Here is a 25,159-nt window from a genome sequence, read left to right as displayed (position 1 = left end):
AGGGATTAGCCCAGAGCACTGTTTTAGTTTTCATTCATTTCAGTGGTGCCATGCTGTTGTGCTTATTAAAAAACATTGGTTATCATGTTTGAATGTCACTTCGCATTTTTTCTCATCACGTCTCTAATTTCCTCATTTGATTCTAATTGAACATCTGCTTGGAAAAGTGGAGATCTGGATCTCTGCGGAGGTGCCTGTGACAACATCGCGTTCCGAGTGGAATATTGAGAGGTTCTGCAGCCTAATAAACGTATCTCATTTCCTCACCTTGAAGGGAGGCACACCACCTGATAAGTTGTTTGTGCAGCTTATGGTGCTCATGGTCATTTAGCAATAGACTCTGTCTTCAGAGTCTGGTGTTGGCTGGGCCGGGAATGTCACATGAAGGGGAATGGCCCTCCCACCTGAGGATGAGAGCAGGTTTTAGAATGGATGCACTGACTGGAGCACATCCCAGCACAGACAGACAGACAGACACACACACACTCCTCCGTGCAGTATTGATTTCACCTAAAGTATGTTGTGGCTTTTATCACTTACATAGTTTTAATAGCTGACCTTAACTTGATCTATCAAGATGTGCAGTGCGAGTGCATAGAGGATTCATGTTTATTGAATATTTCCCTCTCCAAAAAAAAGTCAATTAATAAGAAACACATCACATATTTTTTTTTTACCTTTATTTTACTAGGCAAGTCAGTTAAGAACAAATTCTTATTTACAATGACGGCCTACCAAAAGGCAAAAGGGCTCCTGCTTGGACAGGGCCTAGGATTAAAAAGAAAACCATAGGACAAAACTGTTGATGTGATATTTTATACAGTATATGTTTTATATTTTTACAGACATTTTATAAAGTATTTTTAGTCACGTAAATCATGTATTGATACCAGTGGTAGATTTATTGGTAACACTTTATTTGGACGGTCCATCTGTAGATGCTCTACAGACTATCAGTAACATTTCAACTAAATATCTACTAACCTTAGCCCTAACACTCTACTAACCTTAGCCCTAACACTCTACTAACCTTAGCCCTAACACTCTACTAACCTTAGCCCTAACACTCTACTAACCTTAGCCCTAACACTCTACTAACCTTAGCCCTAACACTCTACTAACCTTAGCCCTAACACTCTACTAACCTTAGCCCTAACACTCTACTAACCTTAGCCCTAACACTCTACTAACCTTAGCCCTAACACTCTACTAACCCTAAATGTAACCCTTACCCTAACCCTTATTCTAAACCTAAGCAGTTGCTTATCAACAGATAGGTGTAACCGATTAACGCAAAAAAAAAACATGCCCCTTAATGATCAAGCTATTTCTGGTCATATCAAGTTAGCTGAACCCTTGTTCCCTATCTTGTAAAGGTTGTAAAACAAGCTCAAGGAAGTTAAGTTGATCGACTTAACCCAAATAAATCTAAACCTGGAGATTTTTGCTGAGATTAGGTCAGAACCCTTTGCTGAGATTAGGTCAGAACCATCTTTACCTGTCCACGTGCCATGTTCTTCTCTACGGGATTATTCTTTATCTGGGAGAGACTGCTGCTGATATCGTTTTTCAAAGGGAGAATGTGCCAGCACAGCACAAGTAATCCATCTTGGTTCCCGACAATTTCTTTGGAACCGGTGTGTGTGTGTGTGTGTGTGTGTGTGTGTGTGTGTGTGTGTGTGTGTGTGTGTGTGTGTGTGTGTGTGTGTGTGTGTGTGTGTGTGTGTGTGTGTGTGTGTGTGTGTGTGTGTGCTCCTTATTCCTGAAGGATACCTCAGCCAGCGCATGAGGAGGAGATTAATATCAGTGGAAGGGAATATATTTTGAGAGCAATTTGTGATTAGAGGAAGGATCCTGTAGCAGTACATCCACACAGCCCTCTGTGGACCAGGCAGATAAACACTCGACTCCTTCCAATGCAATTACCAACACAATCCCATCCTGTTCTCCTGTTTCACAGTCGGAAATGAAGACAATGTAAATCGGGAGCTTTGATTAAGACAGCTACCTGTAATAAGTAGTAGCTCTGCACAGCGTTTAATTCATACACATACACTGAGTGTACAAAACATTAGGAACACCTTCCTAATATTGAGTTGCACCCCCTTTTGCCCTCAGAACAGCCTCAATTGGCCAGGGCATGCACTCTACAAGTTGTCGAAAGCATTCCACATGATTATGCTGGCCCATGTTGACTCCAATGCTTCCCACGGTTGTGTCAAGTTGGCTGGATACATACAGGAAAGATACATACAGGAAACTTTTGATTGTGAAAAACCCAGCAGCAATGCAGTTCTTGACACACCCAAACCGGTGCACCTGGCGCCTACTACCATACTCCATTCAAAGGCACTTAAATATTTTGTCTTGTCCATTCACACTCTGAATGGCACACATGCACAATCCATGTCTTAATTGTCTCAAGGCATAAAAATCATTACATTTACATTTACATTTAAGTCATTTAGCAGACGCTCTTATCCAGAGCGACTTACAAATTGGTGCATACACCTTATGACAACCAGTGGAACAGCCACTTGCATCTAAATCTTGTTGGGATGAACAATTTTTGTAGGCCCGCGGTCCAATTTTTTAAATACATTTTTAAAACAATTTTTCATTGTTGTCTGTGTGTTTTTTTGGGGAAGTCAGTCAGGGTCACAAGTTACTGTTGAGATTTATAATAATAGAATACACAAGGTACAATTTATGAATTTAGTTGTGAATCAGCAGCCACTCAATTAGCCAATGTCAGCTAAATTTTTTTTATTGGTAAATTAGTCGAGCGGCCAGCTACCTAATCTTGTAGTAAGCATGATCGAATTACTATTTACTATAGAATTGTATAACTGAGTGAAATTAGTTATATTATTGCCAAATCTTCTCTCTGACCCATGAGAAAATGTGAAGAATTCAGGAAATGAACTTTAAAACAAAAATGTTTGTTCTTCACTGTCACGGGTGGCCACTAAAATGTTTTGCTTACAAGGGTGTGGATATGCGGCCCTTCATGATGAGTTCCGTTTTTTTCGGAGCCTCCACCTACATCAAAGTTGCCCATCCCTGATCTACACTGATTGAAGTGGATTTATTAACAACTGACATCAATCAGGGATCATAGCTTTCACCTGGATGCCATGGAAAGAGCATGTTTTTTTTAAACTCAGTGTATAAAAGCATATTCAGTTAGAAAAGCTTATGTATTAAGGAATGTTATTGTAGGTTGCATTAGCCACGTAAAATGTGTCTGTTAGATCCATGGGGAATCACTTGTCATTTCTCTCTTTATGTGAAGGTGGTGTAAGAGGGAATGTTTGGCACCTCGGTGTATTTGTTTCACAAAGTAGAGATTAATACTTCCTTTGCAGGCTAACACCCCTGTCCCCTGGCTGTGTTTTGATTAAGTTGCATATTGCCATGGAAACCGTATTAATGCTACAGAGTGCCCTGGAGACAACGGTCAACCGAGACAGAGCTGAAAGGAAATGTCATTTCATGTATAGCCTGCAATTCAGTATTTTTTCTTCCTCCATCTTAATGTAACTGAAAAAAGAAAAAGAACCCACTCAGTGCATTCTGCTAGTTGCAGGGTAAATCATATGTACTGTGACAAGGGGAATGAGTCCTTACTTACTGTCAATCATTCTTCTTCTTTCTGTCAGACATGTACACTCAACTAGAGCTCTTTGCAACACTGGCTCCAGATGCACTCCTCATACTCCTGTTGTGCTTTGATTGACGCGTGCAAATTATCTCTGTAGGGTAGGCCTTCTAACAGTAGCTTGAGGAACTTCCAAGCATTGTGTTGTGTTCATTGCTGTTATTCTCAGCATTACTCTCCATGATGTACTGTTCTGTTCATCACATCATTGTTGTTGATAAGTAGTGCATTCAGTGGTCGACAGTTCCAACTTTCTGCTATTTAAGCAATGTGTAAGCTTTGTGTTATTAAGTACATTTAGTCATCAGGGCTTCCAACTTTTGAAGATAGCTTGGCGTGAGATCTCCTATCGTGAATGATCTATCAGCTCCAGCCCTTGCTGGAGGGGTATGGGGATACCCTCCCCAGGAAAATAAATTGCTGTTTTAAAGCTAATTTCCTGCCATTATACATGTTTTCACTTGGCTTAGTCCCATGACCAGGGTGAAATAAAAAGCATAGGTCAGGTGTATTCGGGATAATTTTAAAATTGAATAAACACTGAAAACTCAACAACTTGGTTTGAAGTTCATTTGAGATTATTTGGAGGCGGAATTTAGAGTATGCTAGCTGGGGAACATTGATGTTTGGTTCTGAAATGCTAATATTAATGGTTGGTGTCAGTAGCCAGCCATAGGATGGATTGCAGCCTCTCCTTGTCCATAACAAACAAACATGTTAATATGTAATTAATTTGGGTGAACTCTCAGTTTAAAATAGGACCGTAGAAAATCTTGCCTAGAGGTAGCTCTCCAAAGGGGGTTGGCCACCCCTGATCTATGTTTCCCTAATACTGGGGGTTTGAATATGGTCATGTGACATTTGATTTCTACACATTACCTTACATTCAAGAAAAATCGAATGAAGTTGGCGTATCAGATTTCAAGAGAAATTGGTAAGAAGTGAAATAATAAAAGTATGGGGGATAACAGTAGTGTTTGTTCAGAGATAAGCACACTAATTAGTATATATTTTAGCCCTTTGTAGGGTATGGGAATTTTTATAATGTCTTGTGAAAGACCTAAATCTAATCTGCCCCTACACCCAACCCAAATGATCTTTCAATGTATTGTTGTCCCCCCACTAGAATCAGATTCATTCGGTTCACAATTTGTTTGGGCAAATAATGTTAATAATACAGATATAAATTCAGGCTAAATTCCCTCTGAATGTTGCCTTTTTGTTGTTACAGCCGAATGAACATAAGTGCTAAATTGCCAATGACCAAACAAGGTGAATAATGTAGGCTATGGATCTGAGCTCATGCAAGTGGTGGATTATCAAGTTAGTAGTCTAGGTTATATTATCACATGCTGTCAAAAAGAAGCATTCTGTTGACAAGTTGCACTGCTGCTCTTTTGACAATTTAGCTCACAAACTTTGATCAGATGAGAACAAACCTGCCTGTCCAGTCTGCCGTGGCTGCTCCACTCTAATCGTGAGGGCCATTTCTTTACAAACACACATCCAATCGCCTTGGTACTAACCCAATCACAAGCTTCAATCTGCCGTGGTTCACAGAGCGGTGGTAGGAAAATGATGGATCTCCCGGGTGAAGCTGCCACAGTCACAATGCTCATGATGTAGAATTGCAGGGTATATGCTCCCGATTTGAAAATGATTTGGAGGCACAGTTGAAAAGTTCAAGCGCTGTGTTAATCAGGAAATAAAAACCAGCACTTTTTTCCATGCGAGAGAAATAAGAGACGCCACGTCTCTGTGAGTGTGTGAAGAGGGTCAAATGTGTGTCTCTCGCCCAATGCGTAAATTGGCAGCACTGAGTCATACAACACTTACTGTACCTGTATCCATCCACCTTTAGTGTCACATTCTGACCTTAGTTCTTTTATTATGTCTTTGTTTTAGTATGGTCAGGGCGTGAGTTGGGTGGGTTGTCTATGTTCCTTTTCTATGTTTTGGGATTTCTGTGTTTGGCCTAGTATGGTTCTCAATCAGAGGCAGCTGTTTTATTTTATTGAGAACCATATTTAGGTAGCCTGGTTTCACTTTTGAGTTGTGGGTGATTATTTTCCGTGTTAGTGTTTGTTGCCACACGGGACCATTTTGTTTGTTTCACTTTGTTATTTTTTATTTGTGTAGTGTTCAGTTTGTCTTATTAAAATGGACACTTACCACTCTGCAAATTGGTCCGACCTCTCTTACTCCTCATCAGAGGAAGACGACGAACGTTACATTTAGGTAGATTTGTCACACACTACAGTCTAGACACTCTAGTCACACTAAACTCTGATATATTCAATGCTTATGGCAGTGTCATCATAAATATGCAGTTTGAGTGACATTTGAGTTCTCTCCTGTTGTGGGGGTGTCAGCCCGACCGTTAGATGAGGTGCCATTTGTATGTTGTTGCACCCCATTTTACAGCCGATAACTGTAAATCATTTTCTATCATAACGACATCAATTCCTGAATAATTTTGTAGAACTAACAGTGCATGTGACAAGCTAAGAGGTATTGGCACAAGCCTACGTAGGGCAAAAATCAATATCAATTACAGTGCTATTGGAGAATTGTCAGAGGTAAATGCTCAGGTGTCCCTATTTTACCAATGTCAGGCAATTGGTTTGTTGTCTAAGTGAGAAAAAAAACACCTCATTGCCACACATATTATCGTAGACTGTAATTGCCTGTTAACCTTGGGGCTGACAACTTTAAAAACAGTGGTATACACTCTGGATTTATCTCGATGGTACTGTGAAAATAGACTTTTCCCATTGAGTTGAACCACACACTGCATTCTGCGTCATATACTCCGACTTTGGTTTTGCTGGGTCAAATCTGTGCAGTTTGACTTGATTTACGTGTCTGACAAGGCCGTTCCTCTCAAACACGGAGCTCTGTGGGGAATCTGGGGAGAGACAGACTTTCCGTTTATCTTGCGATGTCAGAATTTCACACCCTACACTTCAGGACTTTAAAGCAGTCAGGAGTGTAGATCAAAAGTTGGGTCCAACCTCTTGTCCTGTTCAGAGGATAGGGTGACATAGCCTTCCCCCTGTAGACACCTGATCTGAGCTTTTCTTATTCAACCCTGAAGCAGTGTTACTACCACCGACGCTTTGATACAATCATGATTACAAACACCACCTGCAGGTAGGTCAGTGTCGACCAGGACAAGCAACATACTTTAATGCATACCTATTCTTATGTGTAAAGTTAATACGAAAGGGCACACACAGCTACAGTACAGTAGCACACAGAGTGAAACCCTGACATACTTGTTCATGTGCTGGATGAATGCTGCATGCATTTGGAGATTGCATGGCTCCAGTGGTGTTTGGACTTAACCAGATGGGGCGAAATGAGTGTTAGACGAGTGCAGAGATGCAATATGCACTGAGTGTAACGCACCTTAGCCAAGGTTAATTATTTTGTGAAATCACCGAAAGCGTAAGATGGCCTTTTTTCACACAGCCTCCTGGCTGAGTAATTCTACTGATAGAATCTTAACCCCTATTTTCACAGTCCTGTTTTATTTACCGGGCTGATGAAGAGCACACAAAGACCCTGCATTCACCTGTCCAACCGGGCTCTGAGATGAGAGGGTGTATTTGTACATGGTGGTGTCTACCAATGCTACCTTCACATATGCACGTATTATGATATAGGTGTAAATAGTTTGATTTATGTTATGCCAATATACACTGAACAGTCAGTATCTGGTGTGACCACCATTTGCGTCATAAAGCGCGACACATCTCCTTTGCATAGAGTTGATCAGGCCATTGAGTATGGCCTGTGGTATGTTGTCCCGCTCCTCTTCAATGGCTGTGCGAAGTTGATAGATATTGGCGGGAACTGGAACACGCTGTCGTACAAGTCGATCCAGAGCATCCCAAACATACTCAATGGGTGACATGTCTGGTGAGTATGCAGGCCACGGAAGAACTGGGATATTTTCAGATTCCAGGAATTGTGTACAGATCCTTGCGACAGATCCTTGCGTGCATTATCATGCTGAAACTTGAGGTGATGGTGGCGGATGAATGGCACAACAATGGGCATCAGGATCTCGTCACGGTATCCCTGTGCATTTAAATTGCCATAGATAAATTGCAATTGTTTTCATTGTCCGTAGCTTGTACCATACCATAACCCCACCCCAACCATGGAGCACTCTGTTCAGAATATCAGCAAACCGCTTGCCCATATGGCGCCATCTGCCCGGTACAGTTGAAACCGGGATTCATCCGTAAAGAGCAAACTTCTCCAGCGTACCAGTGGCCGTCGAAAGTCATAGGCATTTTCCCAGTGAAGTAAGTTATGACGCCAAACTGCAGTCAGGTCAAGACCCTGGTGAGGATGACGAGCACGCAGATGAACTTCCCTGAGACGGTTTCTGACAGTTTGTGCAGAAATTATTCGGTTTTGCAAACCCACAGTTTGATCTGCTGTCCGGGTGGCTGGCCTCAGATGATCCCGCGGGTGCAGAAGCCGGATGTGGAGTTCCTGGGCTGGCGTGGTTACACGTGGACTGTGTTTGTGAGGCCGGTTGGACCTACTGCCTAATTTTCTAAAACAACATTGGGGGCAGTTAATGGTAGAGAAATGAACACCACAGCTCTGGTGAACATGCTTGCAGTCAGCATATGAATTGCACGCTCCTTCAAAGATTGAGAACTCTGTGGCAAAACTACACATTTTAGAGTGGCCTTTTATTGTCCACAGCACTTGCGTAATGATCCTGCTGTTTAATCAGTTTCTTGATATACCGCCCCTGTCAGGGGAGAAATGCTCACTAACAGGGACAAATTTGCGCACAAATTTTGATAGAAATATGCTTTTTGTGTGAATGGAACATTTCTGGGATCTTTTATTTCAGTTGAAACATGGGACCAACACTTTACATGTTACGTATATATTTCTGTTCAGTATAGATAGCATCAGCAATTATAGCTGTTTGCATGCATCAAATCCAACATGAAATGCAGTACTCTCGACATTTCAGTGTAGTGCTGCCACTATCATTTCAAATCATTTCTGGTCCCTGGTTTTGTCATGAACTCATCCAACACACTCTCACATTCTAGCACTTCCTTTCACAATACATCTGTGCCATTTAATTAACTCTACATACAGTACAATAAAATTGTCCACATCACTGTGTTGTTTGTGTAAATCAAAGGTCAATGTAGTGTCCTTCAATTATGAGGTAGTAAAGACAACCAAAACTGACAGCTTGTTTTGCATGTACTGTAAACTGAATGCTTGGGTATCATGTACCGTAATATAGTCTTATATATAATGGTGATGTTTCAAAAAGAATATCAGAAAATATATTGGGAGGAAAGGTTTTTACTTTGGACCATAATTACAGTTTCCAATATGCACTTCACAGTACGAGCAATGGATTCTCTGAGACTAATGTTATTTTTGAATCCCTTTCATCTTGGAGGACATAAAAGATTAACACTGTCCAGTCTCTTTGCCTGTTACTTGATCTTCTCCAATACATTTTTTTTGTTTGTATTTTTTATGATTACATGAGTAGTGTGTTTGGGCTTTTCGCCTCTTGTTAGAAATAAACGTCTCCTCTTCGGAGGGGTTTACAGCGGCAGCCGTTAACTTTGTCTGAGGCTGAGATGAAAAGAGTGGCACTTGTGTTCATCTCACCTGTGAATTATTGATACGTCCTCCACAGCAGCAGGAAAGGAAGCTCTCCTGAGACAGTGGGAAGATCAGACAGACATGTTGTCCAAAGGTTTCTTAAGTAGGGAGAGGAGGAGTAGAACTGGAAGACATTTACTTCACTTAGTTGACTTGTAGTTTACCTCAGCTCCTCTAACACCAGCTTCAAAGCTAATGTCTAAGTCTACTAATAAAGCCTTTCCCAGTTCTGTAATTACAGCAAGAAAGGCATAGTAGGATGCATTATGTCTGTTCACTCTCCCCATTTGTATTCTTTCTGTGGAGCTTTTCTCAGAGGATGCACCAGTCACATGATTGTCCTTTTGTCCCAGGGTAAAAGGGAATTGTGGAAATATACAGAGTCAAGCACACAAAAGCAGGTGTTGAGTTATATGAGGCATGTGCTCGGAGAGGTAGTCTTAAATCAGGTCAGAGCTTGATCTAGTTAAAACAACGTGTTGTTGCCCTATTTGTTCACAGTCTGGGGGTTATACTTTAACAAACTTAACGCAATGGTAAATCTTAGCGATAGCGTTATAGTTTCAGGGGTGTGTCAGAAATATTTGAGCTATTTTCACAACCGGAATTAAGGGCTTAGTAGCTGGAGGTGGCGTGAAAGGGCTGGGTTTTGATGAATTAACAAGTTGTGGGAGTGTCAAGGCTTGGCCTCTCACTGGCCAATCAGAACATGCTCCATGGCTAAATATGTGGTTACTTCAAGTTGTGTATTTATGGTCTTTTATGTGTTGCATTGTCATCAACTCCAATTTGAATGTTAGTCCATTATAGCCTATTTCATTAGATAGCCTGCCCCATATTTGCTAAATGAACATATTTGCAATCCACATTGTTCTAATTGCATTGCTTCAATATGGAAATAAGCTGTTAAACGTAAGCTACAGCTTTCGCACCGATATAGTGGCTAGACATACTGTAAATTGCAGTCTGGACATAGACATGTCAAACATAGTCAATAAGCAAGATTAAATTCACTAGGCTATTTATAAGGCCTAAAAAGACAGTGTATAATTCTAATCAAATTGTAATAAAAACTAAACAATAACTTGCTTTAAATAGGCTATGGCTAAATACAGTTAGAGGCACAATAATTGCTCCTCGTGGACATATAATACAGACTAGGCCATTTAGACTATGGAGAGTTTTACGCACATGCAAACCTTTCACAGGAGCTGGAAAAATGTATTTTATTTATCCGTTATTTTACCAGGTAAGTTTGACTGAGAACCTGTTCTCATTTGCAGCAACGACCTGGGGAATAGTTACAGGGGAGAGGAGGGGGGATGAATGAGCCAATTGCAAACTGGGGATTATTAGGTGACCGTGATGGTTTGAGGGCCAGATTGGGAATTTAGCCAGGACACCAGGGTTAACACCCCTACTCTTACGACAAGTGCCATGGGATCTTGAATGACCTCAGAAAGTCAAAGATCCAATATAAAGACAAAGGGGGAATATCCACTCACCGTTATACTGCTCGCAAATGTAATGTTTTATAAACCTAATGGAAACATCTTACAGATCATATTCGGACTTCTCCAGAACGATCAGACGAAATTGAATTGCATTCGAGCCATGTTCATTTTCACCATTACCACATGAATCTTCCTTATGAATTTATTTTTAAATCAAATTAAACGAAAAACAATCAAACTCTTTTTTTAAACCAACAACACTATTTCTAAATAGGATACAGTCAGAAGCATGACATCATAAATCACATCTCTCATTCCATTATGCAAAGTGCATTATGCATACATTATGCAAAGTGCATACAACCGCTGAATTGCATAGCGCCACATTCAAATAATATTAATACAAATATTTATATTCATGAAATCACAAGTGCAATATTGCAAAACACAGTTTAGCCTTTTGTTAATCCTCCTATCGTCTCGGATTTTGAAAATATGCTTTACAGCCAAAGCCATCCAAGCGTTTGTGTAAGTTTATCGATCGCTCGACAAAACATTATGTACACTTAGCATCAAGTAGCTTGGTCAGGAAATTCAGAAAATCAAAAATTACCTTTGATAATCCTCGGATGTTTTCACTCACGAGACTCCCAGTTACACAATAAATGTTCCTTTAGTTCCATAAAGATTATTTTTATATCCAAAATACCTCCATTTGTTTGGCGCGTTATGTTCAGAAATGCACAGGAAAGAGCGGTCACGACAACGCAGACAAATTCCAAATAATATCCGTAATGTCCACAGAAACATGTCAAACGTTTTTTTTATAATCAATCCTCAGGTTGTTTTTAAAATATATAATCGATAATATATCAACCGCAACTGTCTTTATTAGTAGGAGAGGGAGAGGCAACGGCTGCCCAAACTCTGTTGCGCGAGCAAAACTCATGCAAACACCTGACGCGATGTAATCTTTCTCGCTCATTTTTCAAAGTAAAAGCCTGAAACTATGTCTAAAAACTGTTGACACCTTGAGGAAGTGATAGGAAAAGAAATCTGGTTGATATCCCTTTAAATTGAGCGAAGGCAGGCTATGGAACATGGAGCTTTCAAAATAGAAGCCACTTCCTGGTTTGATTTTTCTCAGGTTTCGCCTGCAATATCAGTTCTGTTATACTCACAGACAATATTTTGACAGTTGTGGAAACTTTTGAGTTTTCTATCCTAATCTGTCAATTATATGCATATTCTAGCATCTGGTCCTGAGAAATAGGCCGTTTACTTTGGGAACGTAATTTTTCCAAACATAAAAATAGTGCCCCCTAGCTTCAAGAGGTTAACAAACTTTCCTACAGTCACTGACACCTTTAATTTTTTGGATTTAACTAGGTAAGTCAGTTAACCTCTCTGGGATACGATAGGCGTCGCACCTCTCCAACAGCCAGTGAAATTGCAGGGCGCCAAATTCAAAACAACAGAAATTCCATAATCAAAATTCCTCAAACAAGTATTTCACACAATTTTAAAGATAAACCAGCCACAGTGTCGGATTTCAAAAAGGCTTTACGACGAAAGCACACCAAACGATGTTAGGTCAGCACAGCCAATTTTCCAGCCAAAGAGAGGAGTCACAAAAAGCAGAAATAGAGATAAAATGAATCACTAACCATTGAGGATCTTCATCAGATGACACTCATTGGACTTCATGTTACACAATACATGTATGATTTGTTCGATACAGTTCATATTTATATCCAGAAATCTCATTTTACATCGGCGCGTTATATTCAGTAGTTCCAAAACATCTGGTGATTTTGCAGAGAGCCACATCAATTTACAGAAATACTCATAATAAACATTGCTAAAAGATACAAGTGTAATGCATGGAATTTTAGATCCACATCTCCTTAATGCAACCGCTGTGTCAGATTTCAAAAAAACTTTACGGAAAAAGCACACCATGCAATAATCTGAGTACAGCGCTCCGACACAAAAACAAGCCATACAGATACCCGCCATGTTGTGGAGTCAACAGAAGTCAGAAATCGCATTATAAATATTCACTTACCTTTGATGATCTTCATCAGAATGCACTCCCAGGAATCCCAGTTCCACCATAAATGTTTGTTTTGTTCAATAAAGTCCATAATTTATGTCCAAATACCTCATTTTTGTTTGTGTGTTTAGCCCAGTAATCCAAACTCATGAGGCGCGAGCACTAGGTCCAGACGATTAGTCAAAAAGTTCTGTTACAGTTCGTAGAAACATGTCAAACGATGTATAGAATCAATCTTTAGGATGTTTTAAACATAAATCTTCAATAATGTTCCAACCGGAGAATTCCTTTGTCTTTAGAAATGCAATGGAACGCAGGTCGCTCTTACGTGCGCACGCGTGATCAGCTCATGCCAGACATCTGGTTGAAACAGCTCTCTTTCTCTCCCCCTTCATAGTAGAAGCCTCAAACAAGGTTCTAAAGACTGTTGACATCTAGTGGAAACCTTAGGCAGTGCAATTTGACCCCATAGACACTGTATATTCGATAGGCAATGACTTGAAAAACTACAAACCTCAGATTTCCCCCTTCCTGGTTGGATTTTTTTCTCTGGTTTTTGCCATATGAGTTCTGTTATACTCACAGACATCATTCAAACAGTTTTAGAAACTTCTGAGTGTTTTCTATCCAAATCTACTAATTATATGCATATTCTTGCTTTTAGGCCTGAGCAGCAGGCAGTTTACTCCCAGTCCCAAAGAAGTTAAGAACAAATTCTTATTTACAATGACAGCCTAGGAACAGTGGGTTAACTGCCTTGTTCAGGGGAAGAACAACAGATTTTTACCTTGTCAGCTCAGAGATTCGATCCACCAACCTTTTGGATACTGGCTCAACGCTCTAACCACTATGCTACCTGCCGCCTCATTCAATGGGCATCACACATAGGCTTAATGAGTCCTAACTTTTAACAGAAGCTGCATGAACAAAAATTATGTTTAAAAAACAGGAATGTCTGGGCACCACCTTAACACCAGCTGAAAATAGAGCCCTGGCTGGATTTACAAAAATGCTCCTTGTTTCCCAGAACTATACCAATGTCAATGTGCATTTCTATAATATTTATTTTTCTTGACACAACTATCCAAAGATCAGGACATCTCCCAACACCAGCAAATAAGTTCAATTTTTTTGCAACTTCATTGTTCAGTTCTTTCAGCTGAACAATGAGGTGCATCTAATACCATTTGCAGTATGGTAGTTCTGTGACCGCTGCAGTACTTGTTTAACTCTCGTCTGTTTCCTTCTCGTCCTGTCCAATAGTCCGATAAAGACCAGGTAGTGATTCTCTCGCTTGATTGTAGTAAATTGACAGAAAATTGGTCATTTAAAGTGTTTTGTCAGGTAAGGTCGCCAGAGTACATCACAAACACATTCAGTCATTAAGATAAGTATATGTAATTTCAAAACAGGGTTTTTTCATGTTTCTTGCCCTAATCTTTTTACGTTCAACTGGTGCAACCTTCATTTGAGTGTAGTGTTTACCATCTCTGTTTTTATCAACACAAATTAAAAGCATATTTCACCTCATCCAATCAGAACATCTTAGATAAGTGGCTTCACTAACCGAGAAATTTCCAGAGTTGCAATAAATGACCTGCTAACACACAGAGGTGTAGATGACAGTTTTCTTTACACTGTCCCTTACATTACACAGCAGATCACTGGGGAAAGTGCAGTGCAAAGACAGAGCTCTATTTTTCTTGTCTGCTTTACAATAGGGCCGGGGGCTTTTTTTTTATATTTACAGTTTGCACGGAGTTTCAGATAATTAGAATCCACTACGGTTTAATGAATTGGTCTTCCCATTTTCCCACACTGCCCTGCTTTTAAGGTCAACTATTTCAATTTGTTGCTTGTTATTTAGGAACATGTCGAGTTTGGTTAAGGATCATTGACCTTTTGTAGTACCAGTGGCCATTGTGTAAAGGCCATGCAGAGATGAAGTGACTGTTGTCTTGGTCCCGGATTTCTTGTGGTCATATGAAGTCATGAATTAGCCATTTGACCACCTTGTCACATTTGATCACATATAAAAGAACACAGCACTATTAGAAATGTTTCTAAACTTTCCCAGTCACAATAGTTACATTTTAAGTGTCATATTCAATTTCTTTGAGTGGCACGTATACATACAAGAACAAAAGTAGAGAGGAAGTTTATATGATCAAATACAGTATATAATCAAATATTACATTTAATCTCAATTAAGTTATGTAATTAAATTATGTTAATTCCAATCAATGCATGATATAGACATTTTTGTTTTCCATTTTCTGAAGACATTGCAAATGCTAGACTGATTGCCTTTCTCTCTGGGGAACGCCCATGCTTAATGATGATGAACAATGCAAAAAGTTAACCTTTAAATTGACAATTGAAATTCACAGACTGCAATAAAAGTGGGAAAGTAATGTGGTCATGCAATGTTAGTGTCTGTAACACAATCTTTCTACTTTTTCTGCCTGCAGAGTTTCCATTCTGGACAACGGAAACCTCCGGATACAGAATGCAACCAAACCAGATGCAGGTCTTTACACATGTGTGGCACGAAACCAGTTTGGAGTGGCAAGCAGCTCCGGTACTCTCATGGTCAAAGGTAAGCCTATTTGTCATTGTCTTATACTGTATGGGATTATTAAGTCTTTAAATTGGGTTGTGATTTCTCATAGGATACAACTTGTGCATTTATCTTGTGACAGACTCTTCACAGGAGATTTGGTTCTGGGTTTTGAGATTACTACAGTCCCTAAGCCTTTCTCCCCTACACATAAGTGACGGTATCAATGGGTTCTTGCACTTAGCGCTCATTAAGAAACAGAGTTGGAGGTTGCACTGTTGCCCTCACTGCACTGTTGTCCTCACTGCACTGTTGCCCTCACTATGTGCTGTAGTGAATGTTCAGCACTGTCTCTAGACCTCCAGACCAACCCGATTATTGGTACAGTATAAACGTAGAAGAGATGAGAAGGGGAGTAGTGTTTTTGAGATAATCTGGAGGAGTCAACCCGTGGGACTGAGGGTCGTGTTTCTGCTCTGTTGCTGTGACTTATTATACTTCATTAAATATGAATGGGAGGCGGGTGTAAGGTGCTGTGTATTGGGTGGCTTTGTTGTGTGCATGCTGCTGTTTTTTTTGTCCTGCTGCTGTGAGGGGGGGTGATATTCTCACCAGGTTTTTCATCGCTTGGAGTGTTGGTGATTCCACCCCCCCTTTTTTTTAATTAACTTTAACCCTAACATGACCTATGTTTTCATAGGTCAGGTCTGGTCCAGTTGTGTTGTGATATGATTTTTTCCCCCTATAATTACTTTCTTTGTAGGTGGTGTGTTTTGCCTGAGCTATTGATCCCTCGTCCCACATGTCTGTCCCCAGGGATAAAAAGTTGTCAGTTAGGTCTTTGATTCACATTCCAAAGTGTCTGATATTGATCTTATTGTACATGAATATTACAATTGATTGTTGGAATGAGATGAGTGTTAATGATTGTCTCATTATTATACTGTAGATCAGTTTTTCTGTGTCATTGTATTTATTAGGGGTTCAAGCAGCGAAGCTGGGTGAAACCCTTTTGTATTTGTTGGTGTTCTTATTATTATTCCAAAAGGGAATCTTCACATGCAAATTCCTGTGAAATTCTAAAACTTACAAGGTTGAGACTTAACCAAAAAAGATAAAGGGCCAAGGGCCACAGCCTCTCAAGTAATGGCATGTCAATTGGCCACATGGGGGCACTATAACAAGCAATTGAAGATGAAAACTTGAAAAGATGAAAAGTCATGCCTCTCACCCCTTCAGACCTAGAATCCTGAAATTTGGTACAGAGGTCAATCTCCTTTCAAGGAAACATTTTGCCAGGAGGACCCATAAGGTCTACCATGATGGATATTCCGCCATTTAGAATTGTTCTAAAAATACTTAAAACGCTACTCCTCTGGCACCGAATGACCAGTCCACGCAAAACGGTATATGTGGCATCTATGGCCCAAAGTCTCTTATTTTCCAGGCTAGTAGCTCAAACAACATGCCCAATACTGACCAATAAACTCTCACATGGGTGTGGTCTGGCACATAAATACATGGATATTAGTATTGTAACACACTTGATACACATGTTCAAAACACTGTCAAGACTCAACAAATGCAACCACAAAATGGGCACATATTTATATCTCTTGATCTGTTTGAGTCAGAGTGATGAAATGTGGCCCACATGCCCAGGGATGTGAGTCTAGCTAACCTGTAGGGTATGGTTCTGTTTGGCCACATGGTGGCGCTGTTGGATGGCTGCTTGCGGCTATATTTTAAGTTGGAATTGGAAAGTAGAGTTGGCACCATTTAAACTGGCAAAAACTGGACAATTTGCCAGCACCCCTTCTCTTTTCAAATGCATAATGTTTCTTCTTATTCGAGATTGAACATTGGGGGTTATTTAAACATTTGACCGTGACGCAATGGCAGAAATCAGACGGTCTGAGTGAAAATCGAACGCGACAACCCTTGACTCAGTATTCAGTGAAGACTAACCTTATAACACTTTCCCACCCCTTGACCTCAGCCCGGTATATTTCTGATGGTGAATTGCGCTATTGAAGACACTAAGGGATGCGATTTGATCATGTCTCAATTGATAAAGCAATACAGAGAAGTTTTTAAAGCAGTGCGATGAGAAATGCTATATGTTTTTTCTCCCTTTAAAGTTTAATGCTGGGTTTCACAGAGCATTGAAGACAAAGCCGCTGCTGTGGAGTACTCTGTCATGTTTGTTCAAGGGTTCAATCCATTTAATTTTCTTCCCTCTACAACTTAGAGATCTCCAAAGCCCTTTGAAATGCAGAGTAAACAGTAAGGTCCTCTGTTGAAATACCTTTTGGAATTCCCATGCGTTTTAGCGTTGCAAAGTGGTTGCCATAGAAACACTGGTGGATAGCTTATTGTGGCCCCTAACGAATCTCAAATCTGCAATTATTTAATGATTGATTGTAACTGCATGAGGTGTCCTGATAGTACCTGCAGATTATGCATGTTACAGCCTGTTCACTAACATCGGGGTACATAAGGTAATGAATGCTCAGATCCAGCCAAAGTCATTTCTTCCACACCAGCTGTGTCTTCTGTAAATCAGTGTCAGGCCATGTTTCCTTATCACGATTAATAATAAAACATACATTTCATATATTATAAATGCTAGAAAGTCAGCAGTCAAGGATGTGGAGCGAGAGCTTAGAGTGCACCTTGCCACAGACAGCTTTCTGCTGATGCCTTACAACAAACCCTCATCCACTGCCTGCCCCTCTCATTTTATCTCCAGAGTCATCGGCTACCACAGAAAACTGCAATGACCCCGCTATAATTGATTGAAGAAATTGAAACATATATCAGTATTTTCACCTAGATATATGGCTATGTACAGTTAATTGCTGTTAAATTTACAGCATTACACTCCATTTGACACAATGAATTGAATGTTATTTTTTACCCCCCCAACAGCTCACTGTTCAAAAAAGTTGGAAAACGTCACTCTGGGTTCAGGTTGATGGCCCATCTATGATTTCCCAATCTGGCTCTAAAGAAATATGCTTGTGTGTCTATATACTGTGTAAATATGCCCGGCTGTTATTCTCTCATTATTCACGTGAAAGGCAATATATGAGCTTTATTTGACATTCTCCCTTAACGGTTTACTTTCCATCATTATGTGATGGCTGCATTCTTGGGCTGATGTACAAATGTTCTCATATATGATCTTGTGCCTCTCTGTCACAATCAATACTGTAGGGAAAATGGGACAGGGAAATTTACATGCACTATTTCTTTGAGAATTGGAAACCTGTTTAGTTGGAGGATATTTCCGCAATGAGAGCAGCCCTTATGGGAGATGACAGCAGTTTATTCAAATTGACTGTGGCTGTATGAATACTGAAAAATACCTGTCACAATGCATTTATTTACTGTGGATGTGAATAAACCACCTAGACAACAGCAGAGGAGCAGTCACAACAGATGAACCCTGTTAATGTCCCCATTAGTTCAACACTGAGGGGATATTAACCAGTGTAATCAGTCTTGATTAGGAAATGGACTCTCAGAATGTTGATTGCGGTGGAAACTGAATATTGCAATTAGAAATTACAGCTGGTCAATGGCCTCAAAACTCTTTAACTCAATGTTGAGTTCACTGATTTGTTGATGTCTGAGATGGCAATTCATTTTCTTTTTCAATAATGTGATTTTCTATTGCGAGTTGTCATCGTGTCACCTTTCCAATTACATTTGAGGGTCCTTGGTTGTGACATACATGCTTTAAAACGGATTCCTTGGATCAGCAGGTTATCACAAAAGTATGAAACTAAATTCAGAGAGGTGGCAGTGGTCATTGCCTTTGTCACTTCCAGTGGTGTGATTTTTCATAGGTGCAGGACGAAAGATACATTGTCTGAACAATTTATTCTACGCTCTTTCAGGCAGATGCGAATTACAGGGCGGCCAGCGGGGGGCTACACCCCCCTGAATGAAAGATGAGCCCCACTAAACGCAACAAAAGTCAATCTTTGGGGGGGGGGGTTCTAAATAATGCTAATTTAACCATTCTCCTATTTGTTTAAAATGCAATTGTGTACTGCTACTATACAGTTGTAAATATGAAAAGAAAAGCTTATTCCAAATTAAACGAACACCACTTCTAACATGTTTTTTTTGTGTTTATGTTATCCCATGTCATTAGTTACCATAGCCACAAAGACAAAGTCATTGGCTATATCATAAAAATGTATTAAAACAAAAATGTGCTTTTCTATTCTTAATTTAAGGTTAGGCATAAGGTTAGCAGTGTGGTTAATGTTAGGGTTTAGGTGTAGGTATAAAATCAGATTTTAAGAAGATACATTGTAGATACAGCCTGGTTTTAGCCTGCCGGGGCGGCAGGGTAGCCTAGTGGCTGGAGTGTTGGACTAGTAACCGAGAGGTTGCAAGCTCAAATCCCAGAGCTGTTATTCTGCCCCTGAACAGGCAGTTAACCCACTGTTCCTAGGCTGTCATTGAAAATAAGAATTTGTTCTTAACTGAAAAAATAAAATAATTATGATTAATAATTGTGGCTGTGGTAACTGGTGATGACCCCCGGGACACTCAAATAATTCAGGCTACAAGAGTGCTGGCCTAAGGACAATCGCCAAACATGACTTTTTGGTGTTTTGTAACAGATTTCTCTTTCCATTCATCAAATGGCGTGTGCACAGTTCATTGTTTGGATGCTGGAATTATTTTGCAGTGGACAAATATACGCAGCCTTTTTTAAAGTGATTTGTTTGACAATCAGATGAAAGCATCATGACTGGTTTTGTGTATACATTTTTACCGTTAAATCACACTGTTACACATAAACAAAATATAGAACCCTGCTTTCAGGAGTTGTGAGCAGAGTTGTTTCTAATGCACAATCAGTAGACTCATACAGAGATGATTCCTGATTTATTGAAGCCAAAGGAAAATGAATGGCAAATGTTACAAAAAGCTTACAGTGCCTTCAGAAAGTATTCCTGGACTTATTCCACATTTTGTTGCAGCCTGAATTCATCCAGAATTCAGCCTGAATTCAAAATGGATGAAATATACTTTTTTTCTCACCCATCGACACACAATATCCCATAATGACAAAGTGAAAAAATGTTTTTAGAAATGTTTGCTAATTTATTGAAAATGAAATACAGAAATATCTCATTTCTATAAGTATTCACACCCCTGAGTCAATACTTTGTAGAAGTACCTTTGGCAGCAATTACAGCTGTGAGTCTTTCTGGGTAAGTCTCTAAGAGCTTTACACACCTGGATTGTGCAACATTTCCCCGTTATTATTTTCAAAATTCTTCAAGCTCCATCAAATTGGTTATTGATCATTGCTAGACAACCATTTTCAAGTCTTGCTATAGATTTTCTAGTAGATTTAAGTCAAAACTGTAACTCGGCCACTCAGGAATATTCACTGTCCTCTTGGTAAACAACTCCAGTGCATATTTGGCCTTGTGTTTTATGTTATTGTCCAGCTGAAAGGTGAATTAATCTCTCATTGTCTGGTGGAAAGCAGACTGAACCAGGTTTGTCTCTGAGATTTTGCATGTGCTTAGTTCCATTTCTATATTTTTTTATCCTGAAATACTCCCCAGTTCTTAACGATTAAAAGCATACCTATAAAATGATGCAGCCACCACTATGCTTGAAAATGAGAGTGGTACTCAGTAATGTGTTTAAATTGGATTTGCGCTTTGTATTCAGGACAAAAACTTTTTGCAGTATTACTATAGTGCCTTGTTGCAAACAGGATGCATGTTTTGGAATATTTTTGTTCTGTACTGTCAATTGGGTTGTTTTTGGTCCATCCTCAGTTTCTCCTTTCACAGTCATTATCTAACTGTTTTGAAGTCACCATTGGCCTCATGGTGAAATCCCTGAGCGGTTTCCTTTCTCTCCGGCAACTGAGTTAGGAAGGACGCCTGTATCTTTGTAGTGACTGGGTGTATTGATACATCATCCAAAGTGTAATTAATAACTTCGCCATGCTTAAAGGGATATTCTATATATTTGTTTTACCCATCTACCAACAGGTGCCCTTCTTTGCGAGGCATTGGAAAACCTCCCTGGTCTTTGTGGTTGAATCTGTGTTTGAAATGCACTGCTCAACTGAGGGACCTTACAGATAATTTTATGTGTGGGCTACAGAGATGAGGTAGTCATTCAAAAATCATGTTAAACACTATTATTGCACATTATTCACCTATTATGTGATTTCTTAAGCACATTTTTACTCCTGAACAGGTTGAATCATAGCCATGGGAATTAGGGGTGCTGCAGAATATCCCTTCCGCCAAAAAATGTACATTATTTTTTCACAGAAATAGTGCACTGGGCTTTTCTAGTCCTGTATTAGCAGAATGATATAGCCGCCTGTGGCGGGGCCAGCTACCTGTATATTAAATTATCGCTCAGTTTAGCCAAAAAGAAAGCACTGAGCCATTATAGGTAGAAGACTGGGTCCACCCTAGTTAGTCATGACTGGCAGAGATAATAGAGTGGTTGGACATGTCAAATGATGAGTCCTGATTGGTCTGTCATGTCACAGGCTTCTGTCTATAGAGAGAATCTTTGCTACTGCCAATTTCTGGAAAGATACAGTGCCTTCGGAAAGTATTCAGACCCTTGGCTTTTTCCACATTTTGTTAGGTTTCAGCCTTATTCTAAAAGTGTTCGTTTTTTTAATCTACACATCAATCTACACATAATGACAAAGCAAAAACAGGTTTTTAGAAATTGCGCACCTTTTTTAAACCCTGAAATATTACATTTACATAAGTATTTAGACCCTTTACTCAATACTTTGTTTAAGCACCTTTGGCAGCGATTACAGCCTCGAGTCGTCTTGGGTATGACGCTACAAGCCTGGCATACCTGTATTTGGGGAGTTTCTCCCATTCTTCTCTGCAGATCCTCTCAAGCCATGTGAGGTTGGATGGGGAGAGCTATTTTCAGGTCTGATGTTCGATCAAGTTAAATTCTGGGCTCTGGCTGGGCAACTCAAGGACATTCAAAGACTTGTCCCGAAGCCACTCCTGCTTTGTCTTGGCTGTGTGCTTAGGGTTGTTGCCCTGTTGGAAGGTGAACTTTTGCTCTGGAGCAGGTTTTCTACAAGTATCTCTCCATTCATCTTTGCCTCAATCCTGACTAGTCTCCCTGTCCCTGCCTCTAAAAAACATCCCCACAGCATGATGCTGCTTCCACCATGCATCACCGTAGGAATGGTGTCACGTTTCCTCCAGATGTGACGCTTGGCATTCAGGCCAAAGAGTTCAATCTTGGTTTTATCAGACCAGAGAATCTTGTTTCTCATGATCTGAGAGTCTTTTGGTGTCTTTTGGCAAACACCAAGCGGGCTGTCATGTACCTTTTACTGAGAAGTTTCTTCCGTCTGCCACCCTACCATAAAGGCCTGATTGGTGGAGTGCTGCAGAGATGGTTGTCCTTCTGGAAGGTTCTCCCATCTCCACAGAGGAACTCTGGAGCTCTGTCAGAGTGACCATCGAGTTCTTGGTCAAGGCTGACCAAGGCCTTTCTCCCCCGATTGCTCAGTTTGGCCGGGCGGCCAGCTCTAGGAAGAGTCTTAGTGGTGCCAAACTTCTTCCATTTAAGAATGATGGAGGCCACTGTGTTCTTGGGGACCTTCAATGCTGCAGACATTTTTTGGTACCCTTCCCCAGATCTGTGCCTCGACACAAGCCTGTCTCAGAGCTCTACGGACAATTCCTTCAACCTCATGGCTTGGTTTGTGCTATGACATGCACTGTCAACTGTGGGACCTAATATAGACAGGTGTGTGCCTCTCCAAATCATGTCCAATCAATTGAATTTACCACAGGTGGGCTCCAATCAAGTTGTAGAAACATCCTAATGATGATCAATGGAAACAGGATGCACCTGAGCTCAAGTTCAAGTCATATAGCAAAGGGTCTGAAGGTATCTGTTTTTTAATTTTTAATTAAACAAAAATTTCATAAAAACGGTTTTCGCTTGTTCATTATTGGTTTTTGTGTGTAGATTGATGAGGATTTGTATTTTATTTAAGACATTTTATAATTAGGCTGTAACATAATAGAATGTGGAAAAAGTCAAGGGGTCTGAATACTTTCCGATGGCACTGTATAGCTATAGACAACTGCAAAAGCATTGCTAGACCTCTCAGAAACATTGCTGCCCTGAATTTAGCTGGCGCTACTGACAAAGCTCGCTCGGGAAAAGTTTAAGTAGACAGACTACTTTCTGGAGTACAATGCCATGTCGACTCACATGCATTTATGTGTTTGGGTGGGGTGGGGATAAGGCTTACGAGGGTGTGAACAATGTTGAATAGGCGTAAAGAAAGAATATTTCTCAATATTCCACTTTATTTGGAACGGCAGCCAGACAAAATTAAACGGGCCTATTTATATAATGAATATGAATTCTCGGGCAGAAATGATAAAATATTAAAGCATTGGACCTCTCACTAAAGGATTCAGTTAAATACAAACTGGTTCTCTAGCAGATTAGTAAGAATGGCTCACCCTGTGTTCAAGAATGGCCTTTTTCCCTTCATTCAGAATACAACCTCTCATTTTCGGGTTATTTGAAAAGGAAATAATCTCCAAAATATCACAATTTTTAAAACAAGCAATAGAAAGCTGATTGCAATTATAGTTTAATCCAAAAGAAAAGACTGAACAAATATTAGAAAATAATATTGTTTCAACTCAAATATACTAATTGATAAAATACCAATATTTTCTTTTTTTCTTTTTTTATAAAACAGTATAATCTTTGTAAATTATATAATAAATAGCACTAGTGGAGTTGTCACACATCCAGTTAACAAAAATATATTGAAATGTCTGCTCTATGCAAAATTACAACCAACTGATTGCAGCATTAATGCAAAAATGGAGGAGGCAAAAGTGGAAAGGGGAGAATGTAATGAACTTGTCTGTCGGTCCTGAATTAAAGATCAAAATTGTCTGAAGATAATTGTGATAAATAAAAAAGTATACCAGTTTAATTGAAGGATAAAATAATTGACAGCTGCACCATACAGGTTGCAAAATAGTTGGGAGATTTTCAACGGCACATGGTTTATGAACTGATACACAAACCGTTGTTTTTCAATTGAAATTATATACAAAATTCTTGCAATAAATAGAATGTTATATGTATGGGGGATACAACCATCCCAGCTCTGCAGATTTAGCTACAAAGTTACAGAATCAATAGATCACTTGCTTCGGTACTGCCCATATGCAGGGTTGGGTAGGTTACTTTATAAATGTAATCTGTTACAGTTACTTTGTAACCAAAATTGTAATCAGTAATGTAACTTTTGGATTATCCAAACTCAGTAATGTAATCTGATTAGATTTTGTTACTTTTAAATTACTTTCCCCTTAAGGCATTAGAAGAAGACAAAAATATATGTTACCAATTGAATGACATCTATTGCAGGATAAATCAATGTTAAAGGTTACATAGGGCCATGTATGGATGCAACATTTTACTTTATGGGTTGGTTATGTAGGCTTCTTCTAACCCATCGCTTTCTACTACATATAATAATATGATTTAATTATATCTTTACATTAAAAACCAAAGTCTATCAGAATTCCAGTTATTGCAATAAATGTTATACCTCTTGATCTTTAAGAATAAGACTTGGAAATATGGAAGTATAGATTAGCCAAATAGTTTTACCTGAGCATAACCCCAAAACTAAGGACTTTTTAGCCGTTGTTTAGGATTTTGGTTTT

At 39.6% G+C, this 25,159-nt stretch overlaps 1 protein-coding gene across 4 annotated transcripts in view; it reads left to right on the top strand.

The window, feature by feature from the left end:
• The window catches only part of LOC118400066 (contactin-4-like), a 172,691-nt gene that overhangs the window by 128,065 nt on the left and 19,467 nt on the right, over positions 1-25,159 (top strand). For all 4 annotated transcript variants that reach the window (XM_035796461.2, XM_035796463.2, XM_035796460.2 and 1 more), the window contains exon 12: positions 15,310-15,437. In XM_035796461.2, coding sequence (XP_035652354.1) covers positions 15,310-15,437 — 128 coding nt within the window. The remainder of the gene's footprint in view (positions 1-15,309; positions 15,438-25,159) is intronic.

This window comes from Oncorhynchus keta, chromosome 21 (assembly GCF_023373465.1).
Source record: "Oncorhynchus keta strain PuntledgeMale-10-30-2019 chromosome 21, Oket_V2, whole genome shotgun sequence".
Classification (NCBI taxonomy): domain Eukaryota; kingdom Metazoa; phylum Chordata; class Actinopteri; order Salmoniformes; family Salmonidae; genus Oncorhynchus; species Oncorhynchus keta.
The sequence above is the reverse complement of the archived record's forward strand: the minus strand, read 5'-3'. Positions and strand labels throughout refer to the sequence as shown.